The 11,723-nt window shown below is 34.7% G+C and overlaps 2 protein-coding genes and 1 long non-coding RNA gene across 3 annotated transcripts; 1 reads left to right on the forward strand and 2 right to left on the reverse strand.

Annotated features, from left to right (window-relative positions):
- Window positions 1–7,967, reverse strand: LOC115979371 (MDIS1-interacting receptor like kinase 2-like). The gene is made up of 2 exons (XM_031101393.1): window positions 6,932–7,967; window positions 1–603 (listed from the first exon to the last, which is right to left on the reverse strand). The coding sequence occupies exons 1-2, from the start codon at window positions 7,965–7,967 to the stop codon at window positions 224–226; spliced, it is 1,416 nt and encodes a 471-aa protein (XP_030957253.1). The 3' UTR covers window positions 1–223.
- On the forward strand, window positions 917–2,762 carry LOC115979372. The gene is made up of 3 exons (XR_004089045.1): window positions 917–950; window positions 1,668–1,745; window positions 2,655–2,762. It is a non-coding gene; the product is annotated as an uncharacterized LOC115979372 (long non-coding RNA).
- LOC115979370 (probable leucine-rich repeat receptor-like protein kinase At1g35710) lies at window positions 7,903–10,119 on the reverse strand. The gene has a single exon (XM_031101392.1). The coding sequence runs from the start codon at window positions 10,064–10,066 to the stop codon at window positions 8,084–8,086; it is 1,983 nt and encodes a 660-aa protein (XP_030957252.1). The 5' UTR covers window positions 10,067–10,119; the 3' UTR covers window positions 7,903–8,083.
- Window positions 10,120–11,723: the final 1,604 nt, after the last annotated feature.

An 11,723-nucleotide genomic window follows, 5' to 3' on the forward strand; every position in this document is an offset into this window, starting at 1 on the left:
TTACATAAATATTATTAAAGTTATAACTTGAATTTATACCAAAATCAAGCCACATCAACAAATACCTTTACAATTGTCCCATAGGTTCTTCAATGTCACTTTCTAATGTAATACGAAATTGGATTCCAACTGGTTTATTGATCAAATGTAGTTCGATAAAGCAAACTGAGGGACAAACTATGAACAAGATCATAAAAAATAAAAGCTTCACATAATCACTACATCAACCACTGTTAAACAATAAACCCAAGGTAAGCATGTCAAACAGCTCTGACGATATAGGTGCTCTTCCAATAGATAACTCTCGGGAAACCTCCTGCATGTTTGGCCTAGATTTTGGATTGGTTGCCAAGCATGCAAATGCAAGCTTCACAATAGAGACCACCTTCAATAAGACTTCATTTTCCGGAGGTTCGAGGCGTTGGTCCAAAATGTCCTTCAATAGAATACTGTGGGCAGCTGAACTTGTTGCTGATGATGACAACGATGATGAGAGAAACGAGATGAGGTCTCCTGGATGCTTTCCCATAATTATTTCTAATGTTAACACTCCAAAGCTATAAACATCACATTTTTCATTCACTTCCATTGTGCATGCAAGCTCTGCAAATAGAAGAATTTAACTTATCCAACACTTTTATAATTGGTATTAGGACTGAGCAAGGACCCTGCCCACCCGAAAACCCGACCCGACCCGAACCGAACCGAACCGAGATGTTTTGGATCGGTCTGAGAATATTCGGGTCGGGTTTCGGGTCTCATTTTCGGGTTATTTCGGGTTAGGGTCAGTTTCGGATCGGGCTTCGGGTCAGATAAATATACTACTCTGAACCCGAATTTTTTTTTTTTTTTTTTTTTTGAATCAAACCCTACTCTGTTTCAAGCCGCCTCCCTCAGCTCTCTGCCTTGTGGTCCTCTCGCCGCCTCCCTCAGGGCTCGGTTATCTCTGTGTAAGTCATCCTTCCCATGTTGTTCTGTTTGGGTGTGTGTGATAGTGTTGTTTTGTTTGTGTGTGTCTGATATTTCTATCTGTGTGTGTTTTGAAAATGGGTAAGAGGGTAAGGGAACAGTGAGTATCGGTAAGAGGAGGAACTTTGAGTTTGCTTCTGTTTTACTCACACACTTTTACTCGTTTAGTGAATGTGAATGTATTAGTGTTTACTCTGGGTTTGCTTCTGTTTCAGTTTTTAGGAACTGGGTTTTTGTTATTGCTTGTGGATTTGCTAAAATCAAAGTCATTTTTTAAAAATGTTTTTTGATTTATGATCATGTTTCCTGATCTGGGTCGTTCTTAATTTCTTATAATTTTAATGGGTTTTCTTTGTATTTTAAATTTTTTTATTGTGTTTTTCTATTCAGTTTGAGCTCTGATCTGATGGGGTATGTGGGTTTTTGTTGTTGTTTATCATTGGTTAGTTGCTTCATCATCTATGAACTTTGTTATTCGGCTGTTACTTGTTTGATCCAGCCTTTATGTGGTTAATTTTTAGATTAGTCTCATTTCCAAATTCAGGAATAAAAGGCATTTATCCAAATTCATTAAAAAAAATGATGCTCCCTTGGTAATTTTTTGTGGGTAGTTGTTTATTTTTGTTTTGGAGGTGAAAGATTCCTCCCTTGGTGTGTCAAAACAAGTTGGTTATTTTATTGTTTGCTTCTTTTTGCAGGCCAGAAGAACTTCGAGTTCTATTTGAGAGATTTGGAGCTGTCAGGGACGTGTATATTCCCAAGGACTATTACAGAGGGTGAGTTTTTATATTGAATTTATTATATAAAAGGTTTGGTACAATGATTGAGGGCAACACAAATAATTAGCATAGTATATGATCTCAGCCAAAGACATTACCTTTTGAGCATATGGTCTGAGAATTAAATGTCCCCACGTTACAGTTTTTACGCTCGAATATGGAGACTTGTCTGAGTATAGTCATTGTCTCATTTAGGCTCATATTTAGATCTAACATGTGAAATAAATTATAAAGCTGCATTCTAGGTATAGCTAAATTGTCACTTTTAGTGGTCTTCCAGAAAGTTTCAATCTAAAATCAAGTGAAGCTGTAGGTCATAAAAATCCTTGAAAGCTTTGGTCACTATCACTCACGATTTCAGTTCCTATTTACATGTGCACGGATGTGTGCACAAAATGATGTGTGTATCAGAATTTGACCAATAATGCATAATCCAAATTCCAAAGTTCTTAGTATTGATTAATTTGATTAATTTCTCATATGTTATTCTAGTAACACAGCTTTTATAGTACACCTAATTATAACTAGCTGGCCCCCTTGATTTGTTGCATACCCAATAATACATAATACATTACATACCTGCATAATACATTATATTCTTGGTGATACATAATACATTACATATCTGCACCTCTATTCATATGTTCATGCTTGCAAAAAGTGTTTCCTTTTGATTAGAATTTGAGCTTTCTCTTGCTTTTCTTCTTCTGTTTTCCATCATTAAGTTGTATGCATTTTTATATACATGGCATTCCTCCTTTTTTTCTTTTTTTTAATGAATTGTAATAGTTGCTACTGCTCTAATAGAACTATAAACAAATGATTATGCTTTTATACATATACATCTCTATGTTTTTCTTTTGTGAATGCATTGTTTAATGATTGATTTGTTTTGTGTGGTACTAGGTCATGGATTCAATGGAGCCTACACAACCTAATGTTGCCACTACAAGACCAACCATGAGACCTCCTCGTCCACCGCAGGTGATATCTTCTTCTAATCCTAATAAAAGAAAATCACCATCAACCGCTTGGGACCAATTTGAGAAGTTTATAGATGAGGAAGGTAGAACTAAGGCTAGATGTATATATTGTAGCAAGAAGTACATGGCTGATAGCAAAATTTATGGGACTTCTAATTTAAAAAACCATACACCCATTTGTCCTGAATATCTTTATAATGAATTGCATGATGGACAAGACCCATTGTCCAAGGATGTAGAGGAGGGAAATCTAGTGCCTAGGACTTTTACAAATGTTGTAGGTAGAAAAGTTCTTGCTGAAATGATCATATTGGATGAGCTTCCATTTAGGTTTGTAGAGAATCAAGGATTTAGAAGGTTTTGTAATGTCTTCCAACCTAATTTTAATATCCCATCTCGCTTCACGGTAGCTAAAGATATGAGTCGGATTTATTTTGAAGAGAAGGATAAGTTGAGAAATGCCTTGAGAGGTCGTAGGCTTTGCCTTACCACTGACACATGGACTTCAATACAAAATTTTAATTACATGTGTCTTACTTGTCATTTTATAGATGATGATTGGAAGTTACATAAAAGAATTTTGAATTTTTGTATTGTTGATAACCATAAGGAAAACCATTGGCAAAATGGTTGAATCTTGTTTAGAAGAGTGGAATATTGAGGGGATTTTCACCTTGACGGTGGATAATGCTTCCTCAAATGATGTAGCCATTAGTTACTTGAAAGAAGCTACTAATAGGTGGAAAGGTACTGTTTTGGGGAATGAATTTGTTCATGTGAGGTGTTGTGCTCACATCCTGAATCTTATTGTGACCGATGGCTTAAAACATCATAATAAGTCCATTGATAGGGTGCGTCATGCGGTTAGATATGTGAAAGCCTCTCCAAATAGGTTACAAACCTTCAAGAGGTGTGTGGAGAAAATGAAAATAGAGTCAAAGGCTATTCTATGTTTAGACGTGGCCACTAGATGGAACTCTACCTATAAAATGTTGGAAAATGCTGAAAAGTTTGAACATGCATTCAAGCGGATGGAATATGAAGATCTTGAATATATTTTACATTTTCAGGATGGGAACTATGATAGGAGACCTCCAAATGAGGATGATTGGGAGACTTGTAGAAAATTTGTTAAGTTTTTGAAACTTTTTTATAATGCCACAAAGAGGTTTTCAGGTTCCTTGTATGTGACATCAAATTTTTCGGGTCGGGTCGGTTTTAAGGCAGTTAAACCCAATTTCTATCGGGTCGGGTTTCGGGTCACAGTAAACCCGATCCGACCCGACCCAATATCAGTCCTAATTGGTATGATGCAATGGGAATCGTGAGAAAATCGTTTTCATTACCCTTGTAATTTTTTTATTTTTTATTTTACAGCTATCCACCCTAAACTATTGCACCACTTGTCACGTGTACCCTAAATTTCATAATCTTTCAAACAATGCTTTGATTTGAGAATAATTTCTGATATCCACCCACCGAAATTAGAGTCCAAGTTAGTGATGTACAATATTGCAAATCAGGAGCGGTGGCAAGTGAAGCTTAGGGGGTTCAAATGAACCCCTCGAGCTTGCAAAAAATAAATAAAGAATTATGTATAATAATTTTAAAATAATTTTTTTTGATCCTTTAAAATAAAATTTTGAACTCCTTGGCCCAGTTTTTTTGAAGTTCAATTGAAATAAGTTTGAATATGATCCTCTTGACAATATTTTAGCTTTTTAAAATAGGAAATGTTACACTAAAAAGCAATTAAATAATCAGACAATTGTGATTCTAAAAAAAAAAAGAAAAAGAAAAAGAAAAAAGGAAATAGACAAGGGGCATGGAACAGGGGAATGATTTAGTGAAGATAAATGCAAATGTTAACACAACAAAATTTTTCTCAAAACAATTATAAAGACCAATAGTTGTCAAAGTTGAGTTGAATTGGTAAATAAAATAATTGTAACGAGTAAAGACATAAACTAATAGATAAAAGCATTTTAAGCAATAATAATTAAAGTTCACCTATAACAACAATGATTAATATGTTTATTGTATTTATAAACAATAGATAGTTTATAAAATTTAATCTTAGCAACAATAATTAATATGTTTATTGTATTAAGAAATAATATATCAAATGAACTTATAGTTTATCTTTTGTTCTCTTTCCAGCACTATGGACAAATTTGTAATAAGAAAACCACATCAACTGCAAAATTCATTTCTTACTCAAGATTCATCTTTTTAGTTTTTGTTGAACTCCCTAGAAAAAAAAAATCCTACAGCCGCAAATGTTGCAAATGCTTTTATGGTAATTTAGGGTTGCACATTACAAATGCTCTCATTGTTTATGGTACGCATATCTAATATTATTAGAGTTTATGGGGGATAGAATTTTATATATATATAAAAAATAATAATAATAATCTAGAAAATGAGGTGGATTTTACATTTTAACATTAAATTGCAGAGTTGATGGTAATTTTTGAAGTTTAGGATGAATAATGCATATATACATATAATTTATATATTAGGGATGGATATAATTAATCCTCATTTTTTTTATTTGCTTATTTTCCTTTTTGGGCGAACACACCCTTTTAAGTTAATATCTGAACATAATTATTTTCAGTGCACAGGCTTAGGCAAAGGCAAGGGGCCATGGCCCCTGGCTTTCAAATTCCTCCCTTCCCCCTCCATTTTATTAATAAGAAAATTTTAATACTACGTAAATTTTACTTAATAACCATTTCATGTTTGTTTCAAATGTAAAAATACTCATTTCAGGTAGTAATGTCTAATTTTTTTATTTTAAATTTCACTTTTTATTGTATATAACTCATGACTTTTAGGAGCATTTAAAGCATATATTTTCAAAAATATATAAATAAAGCTCTTCAATAAATACTCTTTTCTTAATGAAAATAGACTCTTTGCCAAAACACACTATCAGTCCGTAAACTTTAGCTTATTTTAGTTAAAAAGTGATAATTTTTAACTCTTTATAAACTTTAAAATGATAATTTTTGTCTCTAACAAACTTTTTAGTCTTTTAAATTTAACATGATTGTTTTAGTTCTTAATGTATATCGTACGTGGAGATGACCTGCCATGTTTTAGTATGGTTACATCATCTAAGTGACTATAAAAGATTACTTTAAACCTTAGTGACTTAAAATCACTCACATTTTGTATTTAGAGATTTAGGGATATGCATGCATGGATTTTTTTTTTTTTTTTTCCCAATAGAAGAATTGATGCTATGATCTTTATAAGTTTGTAACATGTTCTACAATGTTATCAATAAACCAAAATATATATATATATATATATATATTTATTTAGTATTGTTATTCTTATGTATATCTTATATTACATTGAAGAAATTAAGGCAAAAAAAAGAAAGACATTTATTATTTAATTTATCAGAAATTATTTGATTTGTACATGTACATTTTATGTTTTCAAAAATGTTATACTCAAATATGTAAATTATAATTTATTTAACAAAAAAGGCTTAATCTAAAATGTTCAAAGAATATATTAATTAATATTAATGTAATTTAAGGGAAAATTACAAATAACTAATGAAAAAAAATTTATCTTAAATTATATAGAAGTGAGTGGATGGAGTTTTTTATAATAATAATGATGATGATGATGATTTTAAAAACATGATTTAACTCTAAATTCTACATACATATATACATACATATATATATATATATATGTGTGTGTGTGTGTGTGTGTGTGTGTGTTATTATTTTGTACTTTTAAAAATTTGTGAGATATTTAGTTTATTGCTGTGAAAAATTTTGTGACTCTTCTATTGTTTCAGTGACTAATTAATTTTATAGTAAAGTTAATTATCATAAACTGGGTTGATTTTTCATACATATTGAAGATGTTGTAAGGTATTCATAAATTGATCACTTAGCTATTAATTGGCCCATAAACTAAACATAGCCATATTTGGAGTGAACCATGATCCTCATGTGATATATATATAAAAAAACATCTTACTCTAATACCATGTTATATTACTAAATCTCTTAAAAGATTAAGCTATTAGGAGATGGTGAATTTATTCATTTAATTTAATAACGACTATGCACTTTGATTGGCACATGATTACATGAACTAGAGGCAAATATTTCAAGAAGAATATGCATGCAAGTAGGGAAAAATTAGGAAAAGGTACAAATGAATTACTTGGAGCTGTGTATCCAAATGTTCCGACAAATGAAGTCCGATTCAATGAGTCAGGATTTAAAAACTTAGCTGTGCCAAAATCCGAGATGTGAGCCTCATATTCCAAATCCAACATGATGTTCTTGCTTGATATGTCTCGATGAACTATTGAAGGTGAACAATCATGATGCATGTAGGATAAAGCATCAACCACGCCTTTTACTACATTCACCCTTTTGACCCATTCAAAATTAACTACCTCTTTTTTATTGCTCAATATCTCTTTCAAGCTTCCCCCTTCTAAAAACTCGTAAACTAAAAATGAGTGTCGTGGATGTGAGCAGAAGCCATAAAGCTTTACTACGTTGTGATGCCTAATTTCTAGCAGAGCATGACTCTCATTTTCAAAAGCCTTTGCATTGGCAATCCTATTATCCTGTATTGAATGAAATTTTTTCACAGCAACATCTTGACCTGTTTGTAGCTCTGCTTTATAAACACTTCCACACCCTCCCACTCCAACACAATGTTTGGAGTCAAATCCCTCTGTTGCTTCAATGATACTTTCATACACCATTTTCCCATCATAGCTCCAAAGTTCGAACATATTACCATTTTGAGCTTCTCTTAGATTGTTTAGCTTGTTCCTCTTACCTTGGCGCTTGAGAACATGGTAAAGAATCCCAAATAGAATCAATGATAGAAACATTGCGCCTAGGATAGGAACAATAAAGAAAATCACAACTTTATTTTGCCTTTTCTCACCATAATTCTTGCTCCAAGTAATAGAAGAGGGGCAGGCCTTCAAACCACTGTTATTTCTTAATGCTGCAAACAGAGCCTCACAAAAGGCTTTATTGTTGGGAAGAGGACCCTCCAATCGATTGTATGATATATCAACACTGATCAAGCTTGACATTTCAGACATTTCACCAAAAATGTAGGGAATGGAGCCAGACAGATCATTGTGGGAGAGATTCATCGTTTCTAACCTTTTCATATCTCCAAGTTGAGGTGGTATTTTCCCGATAAGTGAATTCTCACTTAAATCGAGCATTTCAAGAGAGTTTAAGTTTCCAATCTCAGAGGGAATAGGCCCCCTAAGTTTATTTTTGCTTAAACTTAAGTTCAACAATATTGAGCACCCTTCTATTTGTTTAGGAATTGATCCAGTTAAATTGTTGGCTGAGTGAACAAGATATTGTAGATTGGATAGCATTCCAATATCATTGGAATACTGCCTGAAAGTTTATTATCACCCAGATTAAGTAGAAACAATGACGTCAACCTTCCTAATTCCTTTGGAATCTGCCCGACTATATGATTGAAGGAGAGATCAAGCAAACGTAGCTGGATGGATCCTCCAAGCTGAGGAGGAATTACACCAGAAATTCTGTTATTGGAGAATTTCAAGCTTTGCAAACTTTGGCACTTCCCCCACTTTTGAGAAAGTTCTCCATAGAAATTATTGTATCTCAAATCAATATATATCAAATTCGGGTAAATTCCTAAATCTTCTGATATATTTCCTCCTAAATGGTTTCCGTGCAAGTTCAATTTTATTAAACTGGTGCAGTTTCTCAAACTTTTGGGAATGGAACCTATGAAATAGTTGTCATATGCTGAGAAGTTTTGAAGTGATCCACCATAACAAACATTTTGAGGAATATACCCGGACAACATGTTGTCAGAAAATGCCAAATTCTTCAAATATGTTAGATTATTAAATTGAAAAGGGATGGAGCCAGATAATTTATTCATGTGCAACCATAATAGAGTGAGCTTTGTCAAGTTCCCAATTGATGCAGGGATTGAACCAGTGAGATTGTTTAGGCTAAGGTCAAAATTGGCTAAATTTCCCAAGTTTCCTATAGAAGCAGGTATTGGACCAGAGAGATTGTTCATGAAAAGAGCAAGATCACTAAGAGATCCAAGCATCCAAATTTCATGGCAAATGGATCCAGAAAGTTTGTTTTCGCTAAGGTCTAAATTGGCTAAATTGCTCAAGTTTCCTATAGAAGCAGGGATTGAACCAGTGAGATCGTTCATGAACTGAGCAAGATAACTAAGAAAGCCCAACTTTCCAATTTCTTCAGGTATGGGTCCAGAAAGTTTGTTTTCGCTAAGGTCTAAAATGGCTAAATTGCTCAAGTTTCCTATAGAAGAAGGGATAGATCCACAAAGATTGTTCTCCCATAGATAAAGAGTAGACAAGTTGCTCAAGTTTCCTATAGAAGCAGGTATTGGACCAGAGAGATTGTTCACGTACAAAGAAAGCTCACTAAGAAATCCCAACTTTCCAATTTCTTCAGGTATAGGTCCAGAAAGTGTGTTATTGTTGAGGCCTAAAGCACTCAGGTTGCTTAAGTTTCCTATAGAAATAGGAATTAAACCTGGGAGATTGTTGGTAGATAAATAAAGGTATATCAGCTTAGAAAGGTTTCCTATAGAAGAAGGGATAGATCCACAAAGATTGTTTTCCCATAGATAAAGACTAGACAAGTTGCTTAAGTTTCCTATAGAAGCAGGTATTGGACCAGAGAGATTGTTCATGGACAAAGAAAGCTCACTAAGAAATCCCAACTTTCCAATTTCTTCAGGTATGGGTCCAAAAAGTGTGTTATTGTCGAGGTATAAAACACTCAGGTTGCTTAAGTTTCCTATAGAAGTAGGAATTAAACCTGAGAGTTGGTTGGCAGATAAATCAAGATAGATTAGCTCAAAAAGGTTTCCCAATTGGGAAGGAATGGTACCATAGAGTAAATTGTTGCTGAGATTAAGACTTATGAGACTGTGTAAGAATGAGACGCTGAAAGTGTGGAGTGTACCTTTTAAACCAGCACCTGGGAGGTTGACATGAGAGATACTGCTAAAGTTGTTGCAAGAAATTCCAACCCAATGGCAAGTGATGTTTCCAACCCAAGAAGACAACCGAAACTGGCTTTGGTTGTCAAGGCTGGCTTTCCATTCCAAAAGAGTCTCTGCTTCTCGTCCCATCATTGTTACTATATTGGAAGGTGAAGTTGCAAAGGAAGAAGAAATAGCAACATGGAAAGAAGAAGAAGCCAAGGCAAGAATGATAATGAAAGGCGCGGTGAATAAGCAATGGGAAATCGGTCTCTCTATTAAGGACATCATGACTTTTATAAGTTGCATGCGAGGATATAGATTGTTGGTAGATGGCAGAAAGGAATTGGGTGATCAGAGAACAAATGGCTTTATGGTTATGTAGGTCAGTAGGTGCATGAAGTAGTATATATTGACATTCTCCACATTAATTAGGAGAATCCTCTGAGGGCTTTAACGTAATTTTATTTGTTTTTGCCAGGTGTAACATAATTACTGTATGTATGTCGTCTGAATGATTTTTTTTTTTTTTTTTAACTTTAATTATTTTATAAAAAAATAGAAAAATGAATATGCGGCAAGATATTATTAGTAAGAATGGCAACGGTCAGATTCGGATCGGATTTCTTTATATCCGGAGACGACCCGCGGGCTTATCCGAATCCGGTCCGTTTAATAAAACGGGTTTTTTGGCACCCAAACCCGGCCCGCGGGCTCCGGCCCAAAATCACAAACCCAGAAGAAACCCAGAAATCAGTCATCAAACGAATATACAAACCCAGAAATCAGTTACAAACCCACAAACCCAAAATCAAAAATCACATCATATACATGTAATTTTCTTGGCAATCACTGCATTTTCTTGGAAATTTTGTTCTGCATTTTATTGGAAACTTTCTTGCCATCCAAACGGATGCCAAGATCTAACAAACCAATATGTACAAAAAATCCAACAAATCCCAGAAATAAAATTAGTAAATCTGAAAATCCCAGCAACAAAACACCAAAACAACCCAACAAATTTGGCTCACAAAAAAAAAAACCAAACCCAAATTTTGCTCACATAAACACAAAAAGAAAAAAACCCAAACCACACCAGCGGAGAATGATGGGTGTGTTCACGGTGGATCTGTAACGGACGAAGCGCTTGATCGCTTGATTGTGGCTGGTGACAGACTTAGACTGGCCGGCGGAGAATGATTGAGAGTGAGTGACAGCTTGGACCGGCGGTGAGATTGAGAGTGAGTGGGATTGAGAGTGAGTGAGAGTGGGAGAGGAGATTTTGGTGAAAACCAAGTTTGAGATGAGAGGTGGCTGTGAGTGAGTGAGGTGTGGGCTGAACTATTAGGGATTATAACTATATATATTGGGGGTATTTTAGTAATTTAGGATATAACAGGGTCAGGTCCGGGTTCGGGCCGGGTTTTTAATAAAATTCGAAACTGGCCCGGACCCGTTTTGGGTTTTTTTTTAAAAAGCCAAACCCGACTCTATTTTTTATCAAACTGGGTACTTGCGAGTCAGACAAAAATTTCCATCCTTAATTATTAGTGGTGTATAAAGTTTTTATTTTTTATTTTTTATTTATTTTTAGAGATAATTACAATATATTGTTAACACGCAGTTCGAACATTTTTCTCTTTAAATTCCCAAACATTTTGTATATGGGGAAGTGCTATATGGTTTTTGTGGGGCCAAAGAAAGTGTAGCCCCGGCCCAGGCCCAGTTTATCTTATGGTCCGCGGCCCAAGCCGAGGAGAGCCATTGCCGAGGACGACCTCCTCCTCGGCACTTCACTAAACGCCCAAAGAGAGGAACAAAATGAGTGTAGGGGCAGGGCTAGGGAAAAAGCAGCCAACACAGTAATACGTAATTCGGCGTCTAATAGGCCCATACCCATGCCCATGCGCCTTTCCAGCAACTCCCAACCACTCTAGGTATGGGTCGACTGGACAGGCCTGCACCC

The sequence above is a fragment of the Quercus lobata genome, chromosome 3 (assembly GCF_001633185.2).
Source record: "Quercus lobata isolate SW786 chromosome 3, ValleyOak3.0 Primary Assembly, whole genome shotgun sequence".
Taxonomy (NCBI): Eukaryota; Viridiplantae; Streptophyta; class Magnoliopsida; order Fagales; family Fagaceae; genus Quercus; species Quercus lobata.

Bases quoted from the DNA above. Each gene is read 5' to 3' on its own strand.
- LOC115979371 (XM_031101393.1), bottom strand. From the start codon at position 7,967: ATGCTCGATTTAAGTGAGAATTCACTTATCGGGAAAATACCACCTCAA. The intron at 604-6,931 runs GTAATTCATTTG...TTCTATTTGCAG, and splicing joins ATTTGGATACACAGCTCCAA to AGCTTGCATGCACAATGGAA.
- LOC115979370 (XM_031101392.1), bottom strand. From the start codon at position 10,066: ATGCAACTTATAAAAGTCATGATGTCCTTAATAGAGAGACCGATTTCC.